This window comes from Hyposmocoma kahamanoa, unplaced genomic scaffold, assembly GCF_003589595.1.
Source record: "Hyposmocoma kahamanoa isolate Upper Pololo Valley unplaced genomic scaffold, ASM358959v1 95, whole genome shotgun sequence".
Taxonomy (NCBI): domain Eukaryota; kingdom Metazoa; phylum Arthropoda; class Insecta; order Lepidoptera; family Cosmopterigidae; genus Hyposmocoma; species Hyposmocoma kahamanoa.
The window spans coordinates 7937220-7958222 of NW_020654972.1; the positions used below are offsets into that span (position 1 = coordinate 7937220).

Below are 21003 nucleotides of genomic sequence, written 5' to 3' on the forward strand. Positions count from 1 at the left end.
CCTATTCAACTGACAAATTAGTACTAATTTTCGTATTCGAATGATCTGAATGATCATTCATTACTAATCCATAGATTCCATAGAGCATTTCTGCTTAGCCCTCTTCGACATATGGTAAATACCGTAAATGTGACGGGGACATGGGTAATTATTTATATTTACGAGTAGTTTGGACATAATAATCATTCGACAATCATTCAACTCGTGTCGAATGATTATGCTTGGATTCGGACAATAAATACAGAATATTTTTGGAATATACGGAGACGTACACACAAGTCAGTTTTTGGCGCTGTACTATTCCAGCTTTCTAATTTGTGATTTCTGTGCAAACGAGAGTTGATATATATGTGATGTATCACTGATGAGTTACCAGTAATGTATGGCCCTTATTTCTGGTTATATACTCGATGGAAAGAGGTTACCTCAGTAGTGGTCCCATTTAAATTTGAACAAATTCCAAAAACCTCTAAAGGTGGCAAACTGGGAGATGAATCCGTTTTCGCGCATTTTCCGGTAACCGATTTCAATAAAACTTGGCAAATAGATTTAATTCCACGAACTTTTGAGGTCGGTTTTTTAGTACTCTGTACTGAGGTTATTGGTAAACTCACTGATTAAGGTTTTGCAAAAAGTCACGAAACAAAGTTATTGTTTATGATGATAGTATGGGCCTGAGAGGTTGTTAGTATTTTAGAAATTACCCTGTATTTATAATTTTTATTAAACCGAAGGGAATCAGTTTATAAGCTTCCTTCGCCACTACTTGACAGTACTTACCAGCAAATATATTTATGAAATAGACTCTAGATGTGAAGATTTATGTTACTAGTTAATATAATTTTAAGGATTCTACGATAATTACTTTTAGTATTTTTAAATTATATTTAAACAGTCGAGCGCACGTATGTAATGTCGATAACTTTCTAGAATAGAGGCCTGTCTTAAAATTAACCGTTTCTATGACTAAAAACTAGACGTATCTGGCGTGCAAAGCTGACAAATAGTATACCGACGCAATGTTGTCACGTGATTAGGAATGGGAAAAACTGCTTAACATAAGCACGTTGTAAATAATCTAATTGTTGAGTATTGAACTGCCCAACAGAAGTTTATGTTAAAATAATTTAAAAAGCAAACTTTTTAAGCGCTTTTTGTTTTAACGTCCACCTCTACCTAACTGCCTCTGTGGCCGAACGGTTACCATACCGGACTGCCACGCAGAGGTCCCAGGTTCGATTCCCGGGTCGGGAGAAGTATTTGTATGGCCTATATTTATATCTCTCGTGAGTTTGGGTGTAATTTGTCGTTGTCTATGTGTGTGTCCATGGCACCCGCGACACAGGGTTTCCCTATTGCGGGGCTATGTTGAGTGTGTGCTTTATTATTATTATTATCATCTACATGTGATTAATTTAACTAATGAAAAGCTCGGAACCTTAGGCTCCATTTACATTGCTGCGAAAAGGAATGGAAGTGTATTCTAGATTAGTATGGTTAATATCAATGGTGTTATGTGCTTATATTTAGCTAGTGGGGAGCTCGGTGTCTAATTCACAATCAAATGTAGCGCCTTCAGGATACTCCTGTGTTATACTTATAAGTCAAAACGTGAATTATTCTAGTTAGAACTTGTTTGTTACTTGAAGATCTGCGAGATGTGTAATAAATATTTTGAGTTTGTGCCGCTATTCTAGAAAATCGTCGATGTGTGTCCAAATGATTGTTTTTCTACCCAATACTTTAATTCCTTATGAACACTGAAAACGATGAATATAGAAACTTTGCTGGTAAAGACTTTTAAAACCCGTTTTGATATTTCTGTAATTTTTTTTTTTGCCAAATCCCATATTCAACGTGTATTATTTATTGAATGCTACCTATTTATTTCGATATGTTTGATATTTTTATTTACCATTTCAGAGTATATAGCGTCTCTAAAAAAGCCCAAAAAGTAACAATCCGCCCGCACTGTATCATAGCGCCAGACTAACTTAGGAGAAGATAATAATAGTTATAAATTAACAATTGGTTGTCGACAGCCGCAGAAATGCCTGTTGAACAATTTGACGGCCGGTTCCGCACTTATATAATTTTGACATATAAATTGTCAGTTATGGACCGGGTTTATCATTGCCATTATTCACAGCCTGACTCACCCATTGTCAGATGTATTAGATTCACCGCGATCTTGCTCTAGTCTCACTCGTATACGGCCCACAAGTTTGACGATGTTGTCTACTACCACACTAATTGGTATGAAAACGAGTCATGTAACACATTGTAGTGTTTACTTTCTCTTTATATGATAAAAACAAAATCAACAGATTAATTAGAAATAAAATTATAATTATAATCCGTCCAATTTCGCTTGATCAGAACGACGCGACACGTCAAACTTCATAAACCGGTGATGGGACACATTATTTAATTATGAATATTCTTTTTGAATTAATTATTTATTAAATCTAAATTTAATCGCCAGTCTACCCATTATTTTCTATGTACGAAGTAAAATGCTCTTTACATATTTAGCTGCATGGTTGGTATGCGAATCATTTAAAGTTTCCTACAGAGATCTGATACGTCAAAATGGTAGAAATGTGAAACCGGCTTAATTTAGTTACGTTTGACGTTTCCGTGGTTGTTGATAGTCTACCAATATTAGTGTTAAATTAAATACATAATATTGCAAGAGAAGCTGTAGAACTTACCTGCTTTCTAATCGTCTAACTTGAAAGTCAGTCAGAATCCGATGACAAATGTTAAGAATTTTGGAAGGCTATACTTTCATGTATTCTCTATTTACCTACTGTAGCTGCTGGATATGCACCGGCCTCTTTCCAAGTGACATGTTATATTTAGTACTTACGTAATTTTCACATAAGTGTACTTTAAATAATGTAGGTAAGGCTTTTTGGAACAATAATTTTAATTAAATTAATTTCATTTAATTAAACAGTGAATCTGTTTCGAAATATCTGAGATTTTAATGAATTAATCTTTTATTAAATTTTTATTGAACATGATATTAAATTATTTTTGGTGAAATTACTCTACTAGTTTGTTATAATTATTAATACAAAGATCGAATCATCTCATAAATGGCGCTATGGATAAAAAGTCGTTGAAAACCAAATACAAAGATCCGATAACAAACCCATTGAAAAATTCGTGAGGCTGGTTCGTTCTGTGGCCTAGTTGGCATAGCGTCTGGCGTGGTTTGCTTGGAGACGTCGATCCGAATCCGGCCAGATCGAAGGAATTTTTTCTAATTGTTCGATCTTTGTATTCATAATTATAACGAATGAATATTTTTTCGCAATCGCAAATACTTCAGAACCCGATAATGTACGTCATTTAGGTCCGGGAAAAAAAAAATCATTTCCAATGTACAGCACTTGCAAAAACATAAAACTATATCGCTGCTTGTCTAGAATAGTGGCTTAATCTAAAATACTTTCTTTTTTTATTTATTACTGAGATTTCTCCAGATGCTCAATTTGACTATGAATGGTCCACCGAGATTTTCGTTGGTTAAAATAATCACGTTACAACGTTGAGAGATGGTATATAAAATGTAAATTTTTACCAGGCAGACATGTCTCAGGTTTTTTAAATCATCTACCTGGTGAATTATTTAATTTGAGATTGGCAACAGGCATCGATGTAAATTACAGTAAGCTAATGTATAACATCCGTTACATTTACTAAGTAACAATTTCTTTTAGGCAATCTTTGTATAGGAAATTAGGAGATGCACAACTTAAGATTAACTTACAAGTTAGTCCTCTTGGATGAGCTCTTATACCGTCAGTTGCCAGTCGGCCGCTGATTCCAATTTATTAGTGACCTTGTTATTTGAGCAGTAAGAACTAAAACCGAGGAGCTTTATAAAAAGACGATCGGCTGATGGCGATCTAATAGAGCGTCGTCTCTGTCACTCGTACTTGTATTACATTTTACAGCGCTCTTCAAATCCGAAGGTAGCCGATCATGCCCGATACTTTTTTTCTGAAGCTCGATTGGTAATAGTTACGGCCTGCTATTGTATAATCGACTTTAAGAAAATAGGTTTTAAAGTTTCTCTTGCAATCAACTTGTACATTCCTACTAGCATAATATGACAATAACTAATTGACAATATTTATTCCTTTGCTTAAATGTTAGAATAGGAGAGTTGAATGACAGTCAAAGGGCAACATTTTTTTCACTTACACGACAAGAACTTTTACGTATCTAGCCACGAAAATATGTCGTGTCTGTTGCAGACGAGAAAATGATGAGTATGTATGTACACGGTACGAACGCTCTCGGACAGACGTGTGTAGGGTAATTTTACCCAGTGTCAGTGCACTTGGTAAAATTACCCTAGTGAATTCAAAACTTTAACGCGCTCCCCTGTAAACTTGGCAATTTTGACATACGAGACTTTACATAGGAGGAGGGGTCGATTTATTGCCGAAGACATAGACTTAAGTAATGAAGATAATGATTATGAATAACGATACTAGAGCACTAGAAATTGTTTTATTCATTTACGGGCCTAGGTCGACTTTTATATAGCGTGAAAGACCTTGTGGTAGCCCTTGTGAGTCCTCAATATAGAGTTTATAGAGGAATATTCTTTTCCGGGATTTGTCATTCATCTCTCCTTGGTGGAAGTCTAAAATTTAAATTAACATTTTTAAAGCCAAAGCACAAAGAGACATAATTGCCAAAAATATTTATTTATTTTTTAAATTCGGCTTTTTATTGACAATCTCCACTATTTTTGTTATTATTTTGTTTCTCTTTTTTATGATTAAATTGTAAATAATAGCTCGATTTAGAAAGTAATATATGTATACTTCCATATTTTTGTATTGTTTTTGTAGATCTCTCTTGCATTTGAATTGCTCTGGATTGATTTTTTTAAACAGACATCTAGAACATTTTATTTTTCTACCTTTGTATTGGTACTTAGTAGGTAATTTAAAAATTGAAATAACATTGTACGGGTTGTTATAAAAGTGTGGTTTTAATGTATAAAATCATCTACATTAGAATGCAAGCAATTATTCTGAAGTTAAGAAGTATTACAGAAAGAGCCTTCCATTAAACGCGGCTAAGATTCTTTTTCTAATAATTTCCATGGAACTTGAACTCGTCACATATTTTTTCATATATTTTTGTAACATCCTGTATAATCATGAATTTAGTTTTCAAATTAGAAAGAGCGTTTTTTGTAATATTTAAAACTCCATTACTTTGTATATTGACTATGAACGCATAGTTTCAACATACAATTTAGAATTAAAGTAATGTTCATTTTATGAAAGTCTCTGTTCCCTTTTGGCTACTTGAAAGGAAATCAGGATGATTGTAAAATATCTTAATTTTATTTTGTCGTTGAATGATGTAGTTAGTTTTTTTTAGTTATGTGCAATTTGTAGTGCCTTATAATAAATCATTAAAAAATGTAATGAAAATTCTTGCCTATAGACATTTTTGTATGTTGAATTTATATGTAATTTTGAAATGAGGCATAAATTGTTTGCTGAAGATTTATAATAATTTTTATTTGTTGATTCTTATTGTCCTGATGTATTAAAGTTTTATGTTGTAAATTATTTTTTATTTATTAATTTTTTAAGTTATCCTTTGTGGTGCAGAGGGTGGATTGTTTAACTTAACCTTACTTAAAACAAGTTAAAATTAAGGTGAGTGACACAAGTTTGGTCAAAGTGTGGCACAGGTAGGAAAGGGTTTTTAATTTTCGTTTAATATTTGTATTTCTTGTTTTTCTTATTTCTTTTTTGTTCCCATTGTGTCACACCTTCCCAACTTGTGTCACATTGTTATACGGTGCTGGTAACCACAATTGCTTTCTAACATTTCTAGGATTTTCCACAAACTATTTTTTACTTTTCTTTTGTTTTTTTTTTTTACCGAAATGGAATGTAAATCTTATCTATTGGTAACAACAATAATGAGGGTAGAAAACAACGCTTTATTTCTTAATAAGTGTGTTTGAGTTAGGCAAAATACATGTCTGCTTACATAACCTGCGTAAAAAGGAAATGTTTTGTTATAACGCAATGTATGTTTCGCAGGAGATAACAAACCTATTTGGCAAGTCGCTGAGGAGCGTGAGGAGAACAAACATCTACAGAAGGAGAACGCTCCGTATGGCGAGTACGGCGGCTGGCATAAGGCTGCTAAGGTATATTTTTATTTTATTTTATATTTATTCATGGAAAACCAACAGCTTCTTACATTTAATAAAAACAGGAAATAAACATAAAGCCAATTATAGGTTTCCACCTATAGATTCAGACAAATCATACACGAGCACTAAACAAACGAACAATAAACAGTGTTTATTAACAACATACACTTACGTAAATAATAACAATCCAATACGTGCGCGAATCACAAATTATTCAATAAAATTAAATAGAATATCCTTAAGTTTACGCCTTAGCAATATCTTTGCAATTGAATATATCAACATCCAGGTTATGATTGCTCAGCACACTATCCAAGCTCTTGCTAGCTCTACGTAGAAAACTATATTATTATTATATTTATATCATTATTATAATATTTTAGACTCTCGCTTCTCCCAAGGTCTAAAAGATTTTGAATTTTTAAATGCGAGCGACGGTATTCCCCGGCAATGGCTCAGTCGGCCTGGGTCAGGGACCCAGGCTCAAGAACCGGCGAACAATACGTGCCGTATCGAGCAGGACTGCCTTCTGCATTTGTGCTGGAAAAGATACGCCATAGAAATCCAACCGCTTCAAGCTGTTAGCAAGGCTGACTGGATTAACCCATTATTACTATTACGACTTGCATATGTGCAGAATTTAAAGGATGATTATTTAATTACTTGAAAGATGCGACATTATTCATGTATTATATGCAAGATTTAATTCCGCCTTCCCCTTTCTATCATCGGGGGACCTGACGTAGGCTGGGATCCCACACCTGTGTTGGGGCTATTCCAAGGCTTCGCGCGAAGCGCTTGACGACTGGAATTCCCTGCCTGGGGACTTATTTCCCGAACGCTATAACGGACCTTTTCAAGGCGAGAGTGGATAGGCGTTATTTAGGTGTGCATGCTGCATCGGCGACCTCATCTTCACTTTCCATCAGGTGAGATGGAGGTCAAATGCGCAATAATTTTTGTATCAAAGAAAATTCTATAACATTGAAGATTTCGTATAAAATTTACATATTATTATAGTTACTTATTAAATCTGTAATTGTGTATTTTGTCGTGTTTTATTAGTATTGGATTACGATTAATTGGACTGCCTGATTACAGTATATTACAAATTATTGCATGAAAATTATGTAAAATTTATGAAAACCTTGTATGCCACCTTTTTGAGGTCGACCAACGGGCTCTTATCAATTTTTCGAAGAGTTTTAAAGTAAGACAAAAGAAGACAATTGTTTCTATTACCCATAGGTGGATTCCCCAACAGTGACAACAACTCTAAAGAACTTAGGAGCGCTGTACCGTCGGCAAGGCAAGTACGAAGCGGCCGAGACGCTCGAAGACTGCGCGCTACGTAGCAGGAAAGAGGTATAAATGCTATTTTTTTTTTCTAGCTAGTATGATATCTCGCACTCCAAATAATAAATTGAAGAAATTCAAAAAGGTAATAATTTGGTAAAGTGACAAAATAATAAGGCCACATTTTTTTGATGATGTTCTATCGGTTTACACTGTGGGCGCAGGATGCGGCGGTCTCGGACTGGATTCCCTAAACCAATTTGAGAAATGAGCTTTTCAAATTGGGACGAACAAGTCTTACGCCTGATGAAGCGACACGCCTGTCCGTAATACGCTCTTTCCAACAAAAAAAGAATCATCAAAATTAATTCACAAATAATCGGAGTAATCATGTAACATACATACAAAAACAAATGTCAAATTGAGAATCTCTTTTTTTTTTTTTTTTTGACGGGGGGGAAATCTTTATGGATAGCACTGAGCCCAGGGAGACTCAGGAGTTATGTGGGGACTCTCCCTCCAGACTGGAGGGACTACCCCACTAAAACCCCCCGGGTTTCCCTCTCGCCGGTTGAGTCGGCGCCATGTGATCAGTGAACATTCACCACGACAAATTGCGAATCTCCTGCTTTTTTAAGTGTAAAAACGAAAATGTTGCTTTACATTTTTTTTTATATTGTCAGTTGACCAATAATTACTTTATGAATTAAGTCAATTTGTTGCTAAGATATGTTATTATCTATAGACTTTTGTGACTGGTTATTTACCGAACTGGTTTGTGAAAGTTTCTTGAAAAGCATATCAACATAATGTTGCCGCCCTCGTCATAACTAACGTAATCGACATTTTATTGCTCAGCAAAATCGATGACTACAATAAAATTTTCCATATAATGATTTTACCCAGTCAATAGCGAAAAGCTTGCATAACCAACCTTGAAAAGTCTACAGATATTTCATTAAGTCAACTTCATGGATCCATCTATTTATTATAGCTCTCTTAAAACTATTTATATTATATAGATATGATATATGGTACATATTTACGTAGTTACAACATTTATTATATAAATACATATTTATAATAATAACTTATTTATTCGAATTTTTATAGCTTAATTCATAAATGTGTTATTAACGGAATAATAACTTTGCAAATCTACACTTTGATACCGCTACCGGCACATAGAAGATGTATAAGTAATATATTTATGAATTTTCACACATAAAAGTACATTATTTAAGCTATGACGTGGCACTGACTGATTACAATTTTGATTTGCACGCTGCATAGCACGTTCAACAAGTAAGTCACGCTTTTATAACGTTATTCGTCACGTTTAATTATTCGTTATAACGAACTTAGATTCGTTGCAGGTGGCTGATCGGCTTTACTAAATTAGCCTTACACACGTATATGTAATACCTGTGTCCATTTACTACGGTTCAATTTAACCGGTTAAATCCTTTTAGATCAAATTCAAATCATTTGACAAACTTGATATACGCCATAACCTTGGAATTCAATATCCTTAGGCATTGGACATCGTGAAACAGTCGCGAGCACGCGGTCGACACGGCAGCCGCGAATCCATCGACCATCAGGAACATCACGACGAGGTGCGATAGACAAAAATTGCCGTCGGTTTGTCGCAGGCCCACTCGATGTATCATAACGCTCGCCGTGTGTATTAAACGCTCACTCGTGTATCATAATGCTCGCCGTGTGTATTATTCGCTCACTCGATGTATCATACTGTCACTCGATGTGTCATGTACTTACTAACTCGATGTATCATTCACTCACTTGATATATCATACGCTCACTCGATGTATCATAATGCTCGCCGTGTGTATCATTCGCTCACTCGGTATATCATTCGTTCACGCGGTATATCATACGCTCACGCTATGTATCATAATGTCCGCCGTGTGTATCATTAGCTCACGCGATGTGTTATTACACCCGCCATGTGTATCATACGCGCACTCGGTGTCGTATAACCCTAGTCCCTCGATAAATCGTTGATACTAACCAATTTTTTTCGATATTTTATTTTGACACTTGTCATTTCATCCGGGAAATCGATGTTGCACGGAGCTACTTTACAATACGTTTGCAGAGGATGTATGTGATTGTTATAGATTTATCATTTGAGGTATCGTGCACGCGGTGTACATTTCATCTTTAACTTCACCTGCAACTGTAGCCAAAGTAAAAATGAAAATTATAACATTTATTTTATTGAATATCATTATGTTTTTACTACTAAAATGTTCATATATTTTTTGTACAAATACTCCACTGTAGTTCATTTCACATTAGCATAATGCCGGTGACGTTCAAGATTTGAAATTTCTAGAGATGTGGCGATGTAAGAGATGTGGTGATGTAAAATCGAATGAAAATGTATAACGAACAGAGAATCGATTTACAGAAAATATTTAAGAACAATTAATAAACAAAATAAAAAAGGATTCAATTATGATGTTATTAACTCACCCAAAAACCTACACAATAAATAAATAAATCATCAACATCTAAACAAAAAGTCAACATCAAAGCATAAAATCTACTGCAACGAAACTAAATTTGAACTCTCTAAAAACATCACGCAAAGCTCAGAACAAAAAAAAGCATACAAGGCTTATGCACTCGTATTGACGAGAAACACACTGTAGCTGATTCGATTTATCGACGTATTAAATATTCCGTTTTACGCATCAAGTAATTGGGTGATTTATTTTTATCTTTATAATTTCATTTTCTGTCTATTTAATACACTGTAATTTTTATTTAAAATTACCACTGCAACAAGTATTGTTTGGTTTTGGTACATTATTATGACAAATTTATTATTTATTTTTGTTACCTGGTTGAGAAATTAGTTAGAAATAGTAAGCGTGCTACGTAAAAGTTGAAAATGTCACAGGACTCATCCTATGCGAAATGGACTATATTTTATATAGTCTGTTGTTATTATTTCTACAAAGACCAAACGAACGCTAAGGAATTTTTCTTTGTTTGTTCGGTCTTTGATTCAATAATAACATAAATTATCATTCTTACTTTGGTGTTTACGAATATATTATGCAATTAATACGAACTATGCACAAACTAATTCACGCTAGAGTCGCATTCATAATATGGTAATCGGATTTTCAAATTATGAAATACAGCCACCTCTATTTTATTTGCACATCACACTCACTCTATTTGAATTAATGTCAAAATCTGTTAATACACCTTATGTAATTGTCTATGTACTTCTTCATTATTTTTGCATTTTTATATTATTTTTCTAGTTTGCTTTTCATACATGGTCAGTAGTTATAAAGTTATGAATTTATGATAATTATATAATTAAGTTTTTTTCATGTCCTCAATGACGGTGCTACGGCAAAAAAGTCGTTAAAAACCAAAAACAAATGTCCAACAACAAGCACATAATCGTCAGGTCCGCTGGTTCGTTCCGTGGCTTAGTTGCCATAGCATCTGCCACAGTTTGCTGGGAGATGTCGGTTGTAATCCGGCCGGATCGAATCGTAATAATTTATTAACCATGATATGTTATAATTAATAATCATAAGTATAGAATTATAAATGAGTCTGTACTCGCCTACATTCCTCCGTAGCTCCGTGGCTTAATCAGGGGTAATTTTATTATTCTGCAAATAAGGCCATAAAAAATGAAATGCCTCTATATCGTATTATACTAATTTTCTTTGCTCATTCTCTTCATTTAATAATTTTTTACATATTTATAACATAACTTTATAACCTGACCTTGCCTCTCACCAATTATGTTGCAATATTAAATTTTTATTTGCCTTGTTTATTTTATAGGGTTCAAATCAGGCGAGCGAGCCGCGAATGAACTTAAAATCAAAGCTGTTCAATGCACTAGGCATCAACACCAGCAACGCTCCGCACCAGTAGTAAATAAGTCTAGATTTAGGTCTTAAATCTAGGTCATAGGTATTAAGATGCTCGCTTCATTTAGTAAATGATCCTTTGTTTTAATAGTTGCATTTGAATTGTACATCGTGTAATGTAGTTTTTTTTACTACGAAATATTCTAGGACATTCGAAATGTTGCTGTCCCGGTGTTAAGTGATACTTGCGTAGTAGCTTAAATACAAAAAAAAAACTAACCGGCTATAGAAAAAAATAATAAGGATCAGTTACGTCACACTTAAAAACCTGTCAGTCATGTTGTGTTTTGCACTTTATTATAATAAAGAAAATACGTGCAAAATTCAAAGAGCTTGACCATGACTGCTTAGTATTATTTATTAGCATGCGTTAGGGGCACTAATTATTAGTAACATGTGAAAAAAATATATTAAAAAAAAATACAAATATGATGTGTGATATGAAGAGAGTTTGCTACCGTCCTAAAATATGTATATTAAAAAAAATAGTATAAAGACGGTGAACGGTTCTTTTAATTGATGACGTCATACTGTCATGGAACTACGTGTTACAATCTACGAGGACGCGTTAATTCCGTAGCTTTTGGACGTGTAATAGGAGTTCCTATAACCATGTAGGAACTTCCGGGAACATTGATCCCAGTACCCCATTACGGAATAAAATGCGACGGTGTAAGATAAAACGCAAAAACGGTGTAATTCATAAAAAATAATTTAAATATTTGCATTTATTTGTCATTGTGGTGTGTCCGTAATATTTATTAATTGCAATATTATTGTTATTTTTTTAATTCGCGCATGTGTTAAAACAACGATATAATTTTATTTGCTTTACAATTTTATGCAACTTTTAATTTCCTGATGCGTACAGGGTATAAGAAAACATCTAATTATATTATACATTCACACGTTGAAATCGAAAACGTAACTCAACGAAAATCTGTTTTTTTTTTTAAATTCAAACATATTTTCAGACACGTTTAGGTTTTATTGATTTTATTGAATATCATGATGTCTTTACTACCATGATATTCATTTAGTTGTCGTGTAATGACTCCATTAGTTTGTTATAATTGTTAATACAAAGTTCGCACACTAAAAAAAATTCTTCGATCTGACAGAGTCGAAGTCTGTATTTAAATAATAAACATTGCCATCAAATTTAGCAAATCAAAATATATTTAAAAAATCAAATTACCTATAACATAGTTTATTTCCCAATAGTCGAATTTTTCCTTTAGTGACAGTATAGATTTCAACGTGCGATATAATTATATTTAAATATATCAATGTAAAAACAATCATTTTCTTTATAAAACATTTTAATCGAAAATACATAAATTATAATTGTTCTTACGCCCTGTACAGAAGTAATCGTGTTCTTGTATGTGAAGATTGCATGTAATGTTAGTTCGTGATTGTGTATTTTTATTATGTCACTTAATTTTACCATGTAGTCTTTTTTTAATCTAGTATGAACATCTTTCTTTTGAATTGTAATGCTAAACTTTCATTCCAGAATAAGATGTAAGCTTTATGTGAGATAATCGAGTTATATATAGGTTATTAATATAATATTTTTTATATACACGTGATCTTTATTTCTATTACTTTGGTGCTCGAGATTTTTATTGTGTAAATGCCGTACCGTTCTTGTTTGTCTATTCCCTTTAAAGTTGTCCTGATAACAGAATTTCTCAGGCTTCTCATTCTTGTAGGGTTAGCACGACAGGGCGCGACTTGTGCGAGAGCGACATAAAGCGCGAGATCTCTAAGGCTCAATTTATATTACGGCGGAACGGAATGGAAGCGAAATTTTTATGGTCAATTGTGTGACGTTCAAACTAGATACGAGCCAAAAATCACGTATCTCGTCTTCCGCGGAATTCCCGCGAATGCTCGAGCATTCCAACGTCCGCGCGCGCCTTCTCGTGCAGCGAGGCGTAATTGACGCTTGCGTTCCATTCCTTTCCGCTGAAATGTAAATTGAGCCTGAGGGAGATTAGCACTGTCTCGCGCTTTATATCGCTCTACACAACTCTCTAAATATCTAAATGTTAGCGTCAACATGTCCCGGGACTTCTGGGACTAAGTAAATGTTAAAATGTCCCATCACGGAACAATTTTCACTGGAATATTGTGGAATTAAATGTAAAAGGTGACAAGGTCAGGGCTAGAATAAGGAATCTCCAAATTTTTTTTTTTTAATGGCACACTTCTCGTCACAACAATACGATTTTATTGAATTTCCGCTATCACATCGTCGAATAGTAATTTTTAAATTGTTAATAAATATTTATGTAACATTTTTGGTTTGTTTTATTTTGGTTTTGTAGTAAATGTTAAACAATACGGTTAGTCTGCGGTGTTATGCAATTTATGGTCCACTTCCATGACGAATATTAAAACAGCACATTGTACGTACGAGGATTGCATGAACGTGATTGTTCCCTGCATTTTTCACTTGGTGTTGATTTGGAAAATATTTATTCATCATTTTGTTCTTCGCCTCCTAGTGACCTAGACTTCCGTCTAAGGGATTCCGCAGACATCTATCAACAACATTGTTCTCGCCGCCGGCGAGGACAAGGAGCACACCAAGTTGCCCTTCTGGCGAGTGTACAAAGGCCGTTCGGCAGCTGCCTGATATTGTATAGGGCACAGGAGGAAATCCATCATAGCACACTCTTTATTCGGACATCGAGAGAGGACAGAGGGGAGATGTTGCCAGAGGCAATATTAAATTTACAATAATTAATGTTTAATAACTCTAAAATTCCCAACAAAGGCTTCACTTACATTTCCGCCGAAAGCGAATTTTTGTAACTATAGCATAATGTACTTTATTTCAATTCTGTAACGTGCAAACTAGATATGAACTAAATAAAGGTCACCCGTCTTCTGGAGAATATTAAATCTCGTTCAGTCTCCGGTATTCTCGTATCGAACTCTAGCCAAATTCGATAACATTTAAATAACAAAACGTTGCTAGGCAACCAATGATGGCAGGTGTAAAGAACATTTTTAGTTAATGCTTAATATATGGGCTAGCTCTGCCCACGGCCTGCCCGCATAATTAGAATTTACATAGGCAAGTAGGTAATTTGGTTGTGTAGAAGTAATAGCAAATTATTACAAAGTTTGCATAGTATCTACTGATACGTATGATTTATTTATAAAGTAATTAAAAATTTTGATTCCAGTTAATACTTTCTGCTAGATAGTAGGTTATGGTAGATGAAAAGAAACAAAATTTTTAGAAACAAAGATTTTATTTTATACACTTACATATCCAGTATCAATTCCCGAATATGAACTTGAATTACTACTCCAAATGTTTGCGATATCTCTCTTCAATAAAAAAAAATCATTAGGGATGACCATTGACTTAAAATTATATGGACGTCGGGTCCGCGCTAAAAAGTGTCCGCACTTGTAAGGCGCTAAAATCGTATACAGAGCGCCACACTCCGCTTTAGTCTTCATTTGTTCTACTGACAGCGCGATACTGGGATGACATTACAATTTAAATTTCGAATAGGGTGACTTGGGACATTTTTTTCGTGGTTTTTGTATTAGACCCGTCGTCCATTTATTTGTAAGTCAATGGGGATGACACACTTTTACAATTAAATAATTACTGGTAATTTTTATCTTGGTTTCAAATTGCTTACTAGTGTGTGTAGTGATTTGAAACTTCTATTGAATAAAGTTCATTTGATGAGATTGTTGTAATCGAATTTCGGGGAAAATAATGTTGGAATTGTGGTAACTGTAAAACATTAAAAATCATAAATTTAAGAATGTTGACGTTAAATCTACATCGAATTTGGCTAAAGTATAGTTTGTTAATTCCATGATTTGGACGATAGTATTAGAATTATTATAAATTTGGTATATTTTTCAGGGCAGCATGTTTTACTTTTTAACGACTGTTTTGAAATATTTACGTCGTGTTTTAAAATTCAATTTTTTGTTTTAATTAAATTTAAGTTTTTATTTTAAAACGGTCGTTAAAATCTGAAACATGCTCCGCTGAAAAATCTAAGAAATGTCGCCTACGCCCTTTCTACAAAACATCGACGATATATCACACGTCGAAATCAATACAATCTCGCGTATTTAAATTTCAAACTTATTTTCAGAAACATTACACTTTATTTTCCATATTTTTTATTTTACATAACCTTAGGTTAAAGTGAAAATCCTAAAAATTGTAACGTTTTAGTTTGATGATATTTATTATACATCGAATTTGGTTCGAGTATAGTTTGCAGATACTGATATGTGTGGCCGCTACCAAGGAAATAGAATAGTTTGCACTTTACATAATTGACTTAAAAGTTCATTAGGATATGATTACAAAAATTTGCTTCCATTCTGTTTCACGGAATGCCAGATTGAGCCGAGGTTCGTGCCCTTTTATAAGGGTTAAGAACCTTCAGCTCGCCCCATAGACTCTTGTCCGGTGGCGCAGACAAGACCATCAGTTCCTAAATATCCCTTATAAAAAAGTCCGCTGACAAAATGTATTGTGTTGTGTCCGTTTGCGTCAATACTGTGGAATCCCTTAATCTACAGCACATACAACTTTTATAAGATTCCAGTGCCCACTATTTCGGGGTCTAAAAGTAATATACTTAATACGACCTGTACAGGGCCCCCTTACATTTTACCAAATCCCACACTCAAATCAACACTATGATAAAATTATTTTATTTCGCTATTAGTCTAGTGAAATCAAGGCATGAACATCACATCGTCTTCCATCGTAGTGTCATGCTTCATCATCAGCTACTTCACTTCTTGTCATAAAGGTTTCTTTATTAAATTATCAACCCTTGTTTCTTTTTATTGATTATTGTTTCCAACATATATTTCAAATTTGAATTACTCCTACACTGTGCAACCATTTGAAGCCTGAATACTATTTATAGTCAGATAAGTCTAAATTCTTGGTCTCAAAATATTTTCTAAGGTTGCATTTTTTGGAAATTTAAGTCCTGTTTACTATTATTTTTTCGGCTAGGACAAATCTAGAAGAAATTACGTCGCTGAATTACACTCGCGCATTGACCCTTTGTTATATGTTAACGTAGTTTAACAAGGTCTAAAGGAAATTGCGCATGCTCAATTCAGTTGACATTTTCCGCTAGATTAATCCCAAGTTTTTAAGCGTAGCGCTACGCTTGCCGAAAATCTGCCGCATAATTGAGGCTGTCATTTACTTCAATTGAGATCGCTATCATAACGCCTAAATAACGTGGCAGAATTTCCGGTAGGTGCGGCTCTAGGCTTAAATAACACAACAAAACTTCTCGTAACCTAAAAATTTACTACAACAAAACAGGCGTAATTATAGGGGTATAAAACACAAAATTGTGTTGGGTGTTGTAGTCAAACCGAAATGGAGTGTAAATTGCATAACGCGGGGCAGGGTGCGGGTGGCGGGTGGGGTGCATTGCTGCGCCGGGGCTCCCAGCGGCTTCTGCAGCGCCTTGTTAGCCGCCACTCCGCACACCTGCCTGATGTAGACTACACTGACCCTGACAGGTACATCTTACCTCATCTATTATTCCGTTTCTGTAAATGTGAAGTGTCATGAAATTAAATTACGATAAATTGTTAGTGAAAATGTTTGTGAAATCCTCACTGTCTGTACTCTGTAAATAACTCCGAAATATGGGGGTAGGTACAGAAGTGCCCCTGTCTTAATTCATACCTGAATAGTTCATTCGGAGAATGTACATTTTTTTTAAAGTTCAGTTTTTTTAAACTTTCTGTTCTTACACGAATCAAGTACCTACCAACTATTACGCCGTGTCGAAAACCGCGATGTTGAGTTTAAAAAGTTTTTGTTACCTACGTGTAAAGGCGCTTTCAAATGAGACACTTGTAGAAGCGGTGCAGTGACATGTTTGTGGCTACTACTTACCTTTTTATTTACAAATAATAATATCATCAATATTTTGACAACTTTACACAAAGACGAAAAAAAATTTCTTCACCTGTAAAGTTGTCAAAATTGAGATAGTACCGATTGCCAGTTCACAGTCCATATGCTCCCTTAGAGGATAGAATAAAGATATGCTCCCGAATTGTGTGAAAAAAAAAGAAACAAATATTAGTAAATTAATAAGGCTGTTTACATTATAAACATAAATTAACGTGGCCTAGTGTCATTGAAATTATCGATCTAGTTTGCGAACGTTATATCTAGGTTGTGTGTCACGACAATGTGCTGCGCTTCTAAATATTGTATCAATATTAATAGTGGCACGGATGAAGCGTCACAGCGGCGCCACTGCAGCACTTTTATAAGCGTCTAAAACGTTTATTATACTACCCGATTTCAATGGACCCTAACTCTAATTTTGGGACCTATAAGATTTAGTAAGTTAAGATCGTTAATACATATAGTTAAGATCGGCGTCCTATCTAGGAGCCACGCTCACCCCTCACGCGGGCCTTTGAAATCGGGTAGTGCAATAATCTGAAGGCACCCTAAAAAGTGATTTGCTAGTCTCGCCATTTTTTTTTTCAGTTTAAATTCCCTTTTTTTCGGGGTAACGGGAATTATTCGTTACATTACCTACTTTAATATTATTTTCTCGACAGCATGAAACGCGCAAGCTCCCTGTCAGAGCTCAGTAACCACGAGCAGGAACCGAAGCCGCGCAGCCGCAGCCGCAGGTAGCGGACATTGATGATCTACACCACCACCACTTTTCTCCGTTTGTTGGCTCTGCACACTTGAAATAGTACAATATAGGAATTTTTAGAACATACATAATTTCTTGCCTTATTTTATTTATAAAACCATTGTAGACGTTGACTTAATTTAAGGTAGGCAATAGTATGAATGAGTGAATGGATGAATGAAACAGGTAATCGACGGACACTATGTTGTGAATTTAAAAAATAACTAATTTCAGAAGTCATCACTAGCGACATCTACTGAGGGCACTAAGGTACTTCATATGTAATATCACATAATGTAGATAGTGATAAAAAATATCTGTCACTGTTGGATAGATAATAAAATATAAAGTTTGTATTTATTTTAATCATCGAGTATATAACCAGAAATAGAGACGAAATAAGGGCCATCCATCCCTGGCAACTCTTCAGGCAAATGGGCCTTATATCACTTTCAAATACGAACTCTCGTTTGAACTGAAATCAGAAATTAGAAAACTGAAATAGTATAGCGCCAACTACTGACCTGTGTGTCCGTATCTTATTTCGTATCTTTATTACAATAAATACAGAATATTTTTGGAATATCCGTATATTCCAAAAATATTCTGTATTTATTGTAATAAAGATAATATCTCTAACAATGGCGTGCTGTTTCATTCAGTGGTGTGGGGAAAAACAGCAAAACATCTAATTACAAAACAAACGGAATCACATTTCGTCGGTAATTAAATATTAAATATGTAATTTTTTAATTTTCTTCCAGTAGAGTAAAGCTCAAGTTAAACTGGTCGATTTGAAGTGAAACAATTGACGACACCCGTCAATTGTTTGAATTCGGGTTGGCCAATCGGACCACAATTGTCGTTGTAATGATTTGGCAGAATAGTTTCAAACAAATTAAATGACATTTCTCTCTATTTCTGCTTATACACTTGATCATTTTCATAGACCAGTGTAGGAAGTATAGTAGTTAACTCTTCACTTTTGGTATGAGTATACGAGTATAGTCGGCGTCAAAATAAATTGAGCGTTCAGAGTTAACAAATATTTATATCTATATTGATTAAATAAAAAACTGCCTTATCAATAAGGCGGTTTTAACTTAAGCTGCACTATCACTCTTTTCTTCATTTTTGACAAATTACAATTACAATGAAAAGAGATTAAGGTGAGGTAATTCAAATCACTTTGGCGGTGACTGTTGCTTATGTTTTCTATAACCAGAACAACAGAGGTGAATTAATTAGAATAAAAGAAACTATACTAGATAGGGTACCAACGCATAGTTGACGCCTGCCCAGTTGTGGCTAGCACCTCCACCTGTTTATGTTAATAATGAAAAAATCATTATCTACGCTATTATAAACGCTATTTGTTGACAAGGCCAAGCAAGCTGCGAATTATCGTTATTGATGCGAATTATCGTTACTGATTGCCGTTGTCTGCACGCAAATATTATCCTTAAGGTGTTAATGCGTTGACGTTCAGATAGTATTTCGTATTGTTAAAGTGTGAAACACATTGGGAGTAGGAGCGGCTCGGGCGCGGGTTCGGTCGGGACCGTAAAATACACTGAGTTAGACCCGCCGCGGTCCCGACTTGACCCGCGCCCGAGCCGTTCCCGCTCCCAATGTGTTTTCACGCTTAAATGTGGCCGACATAACTAAAATCTCAAATTGAATTTCATGTTCTTGCGTCCTTAAATTGACTTGGACTAATCATCATATGTCTTTGATTATTCATAGTAGCTTTAATGTGCAAATTGATGCTTATAATGTTATTGAATTCTTTTTATTAAATATATGTAGACTGCGAATTCAAAATACCCAAAAAAAAAATCAAGAGCCAAGTTTTTTTTAACGTTTTATGCATTTTTAATCATTGTTACACGGTTGTACCTATTCATGAACGATTGACTGATCGACGTATGACTTAAATTTCTAAATTAATTATGTACATCGCACTGCTATTACAATAGTGTTGTAACTCAAAATATGTGAAATTCACGATTATATTATTTCTGAACGTAAAATTTGATTATTATTATTATTATTATTTCTCTGCACGTCAATAAAACCTTCGTTAAAATATTGTGAGAAACAATTAAAATAAATCTGTTTAACTCAAAATGAGAAAAAGTTTTTGCGAACAAGTTCTGGATAAAACAGTCTAAATAAATAAGTTTCTAAAAAATATTAAGTTGTTTTTTCCTTTTATTTGACGAGTAGGAAATTGTTTAGATGTCTGTAATAAATAAACTTTGATCTATTTATAAATTTTAATATTTCGCTAGAATTGAGTAATTCGTTTTTCATCGATTCTGAAAAAAATACACTTTTCGAGTTGATACACTATTGTATTAACAGTGCGATATCATTACTGAACGTAAAATTTGATTCTCTACACGTCAATAAAACCGTTGTTAGAATATTGTAAGAAGTAATTAAATGATATCTACATAACTCCTAATGAGTCACAATTTATGTGATCTAGTTCTGGCCAAAATAGTCCTTATTCAAAAATGTGAAATATTTTTTTCATTTATTTTGAAATATATTTGGCAAGTAGAAATTTAACCTACTTAACCTAATAGAAATCTAACCTATACATAAATTTTAATGATCTTTCACAGAAAGTGAGTAATTCGATTGTCATCGTTTCTGAGAAAATACACTTTTTGATTTGATACACTATTGTATTAACAGTGCGATATGTTGTGAATTCTTTTCGGTGACGGTGAATAAAAACATTGTGATGAAACCCGCAAGTCGAAGAAGGTTCATATGCCTTGGAACACGTGTGTATTGTACAGTAAAAAATATAAAAAAAATAATGTAATGAATTTTAGTCCCACTAGTT

At 34.2% G+C, this 21003-nt stretch overlaps 1 protein-coding gene across 1 annotated transcript in view; it reads left to right on the forward strand.

The window, feature by feature from the left end:
- Window positions 1–13708, forward strand: part of LOC113238344 (kinesin light chain-like) — an 85132-nt gene extending 71424 nt beyond the window's left edge. Inside the window, exons 5-8 of the mRNA XM_026475184.1 lie at window positions 6096–6205; window positions 7460–7576; window positions 9043–9126; window positions 11354–13708. Of these exons, the coding sequence (XP_026330969.1) occupies window positions 6096–6205; window positions 7460–7576; window positions 9043–9126; window positions 11354–11446 (404 nt within the window). The 3' untranslated portion in view covers window positions 11447–13708. The remainder of the gene's footprint in view (window positions 1–6095; window positions 6206–7459; window positions 7577–9042; window positions 9127–11353) is intronic.
- The last annotated feature ends 7295 nt before the right edge of the window (window positions 13709–21003 follow it).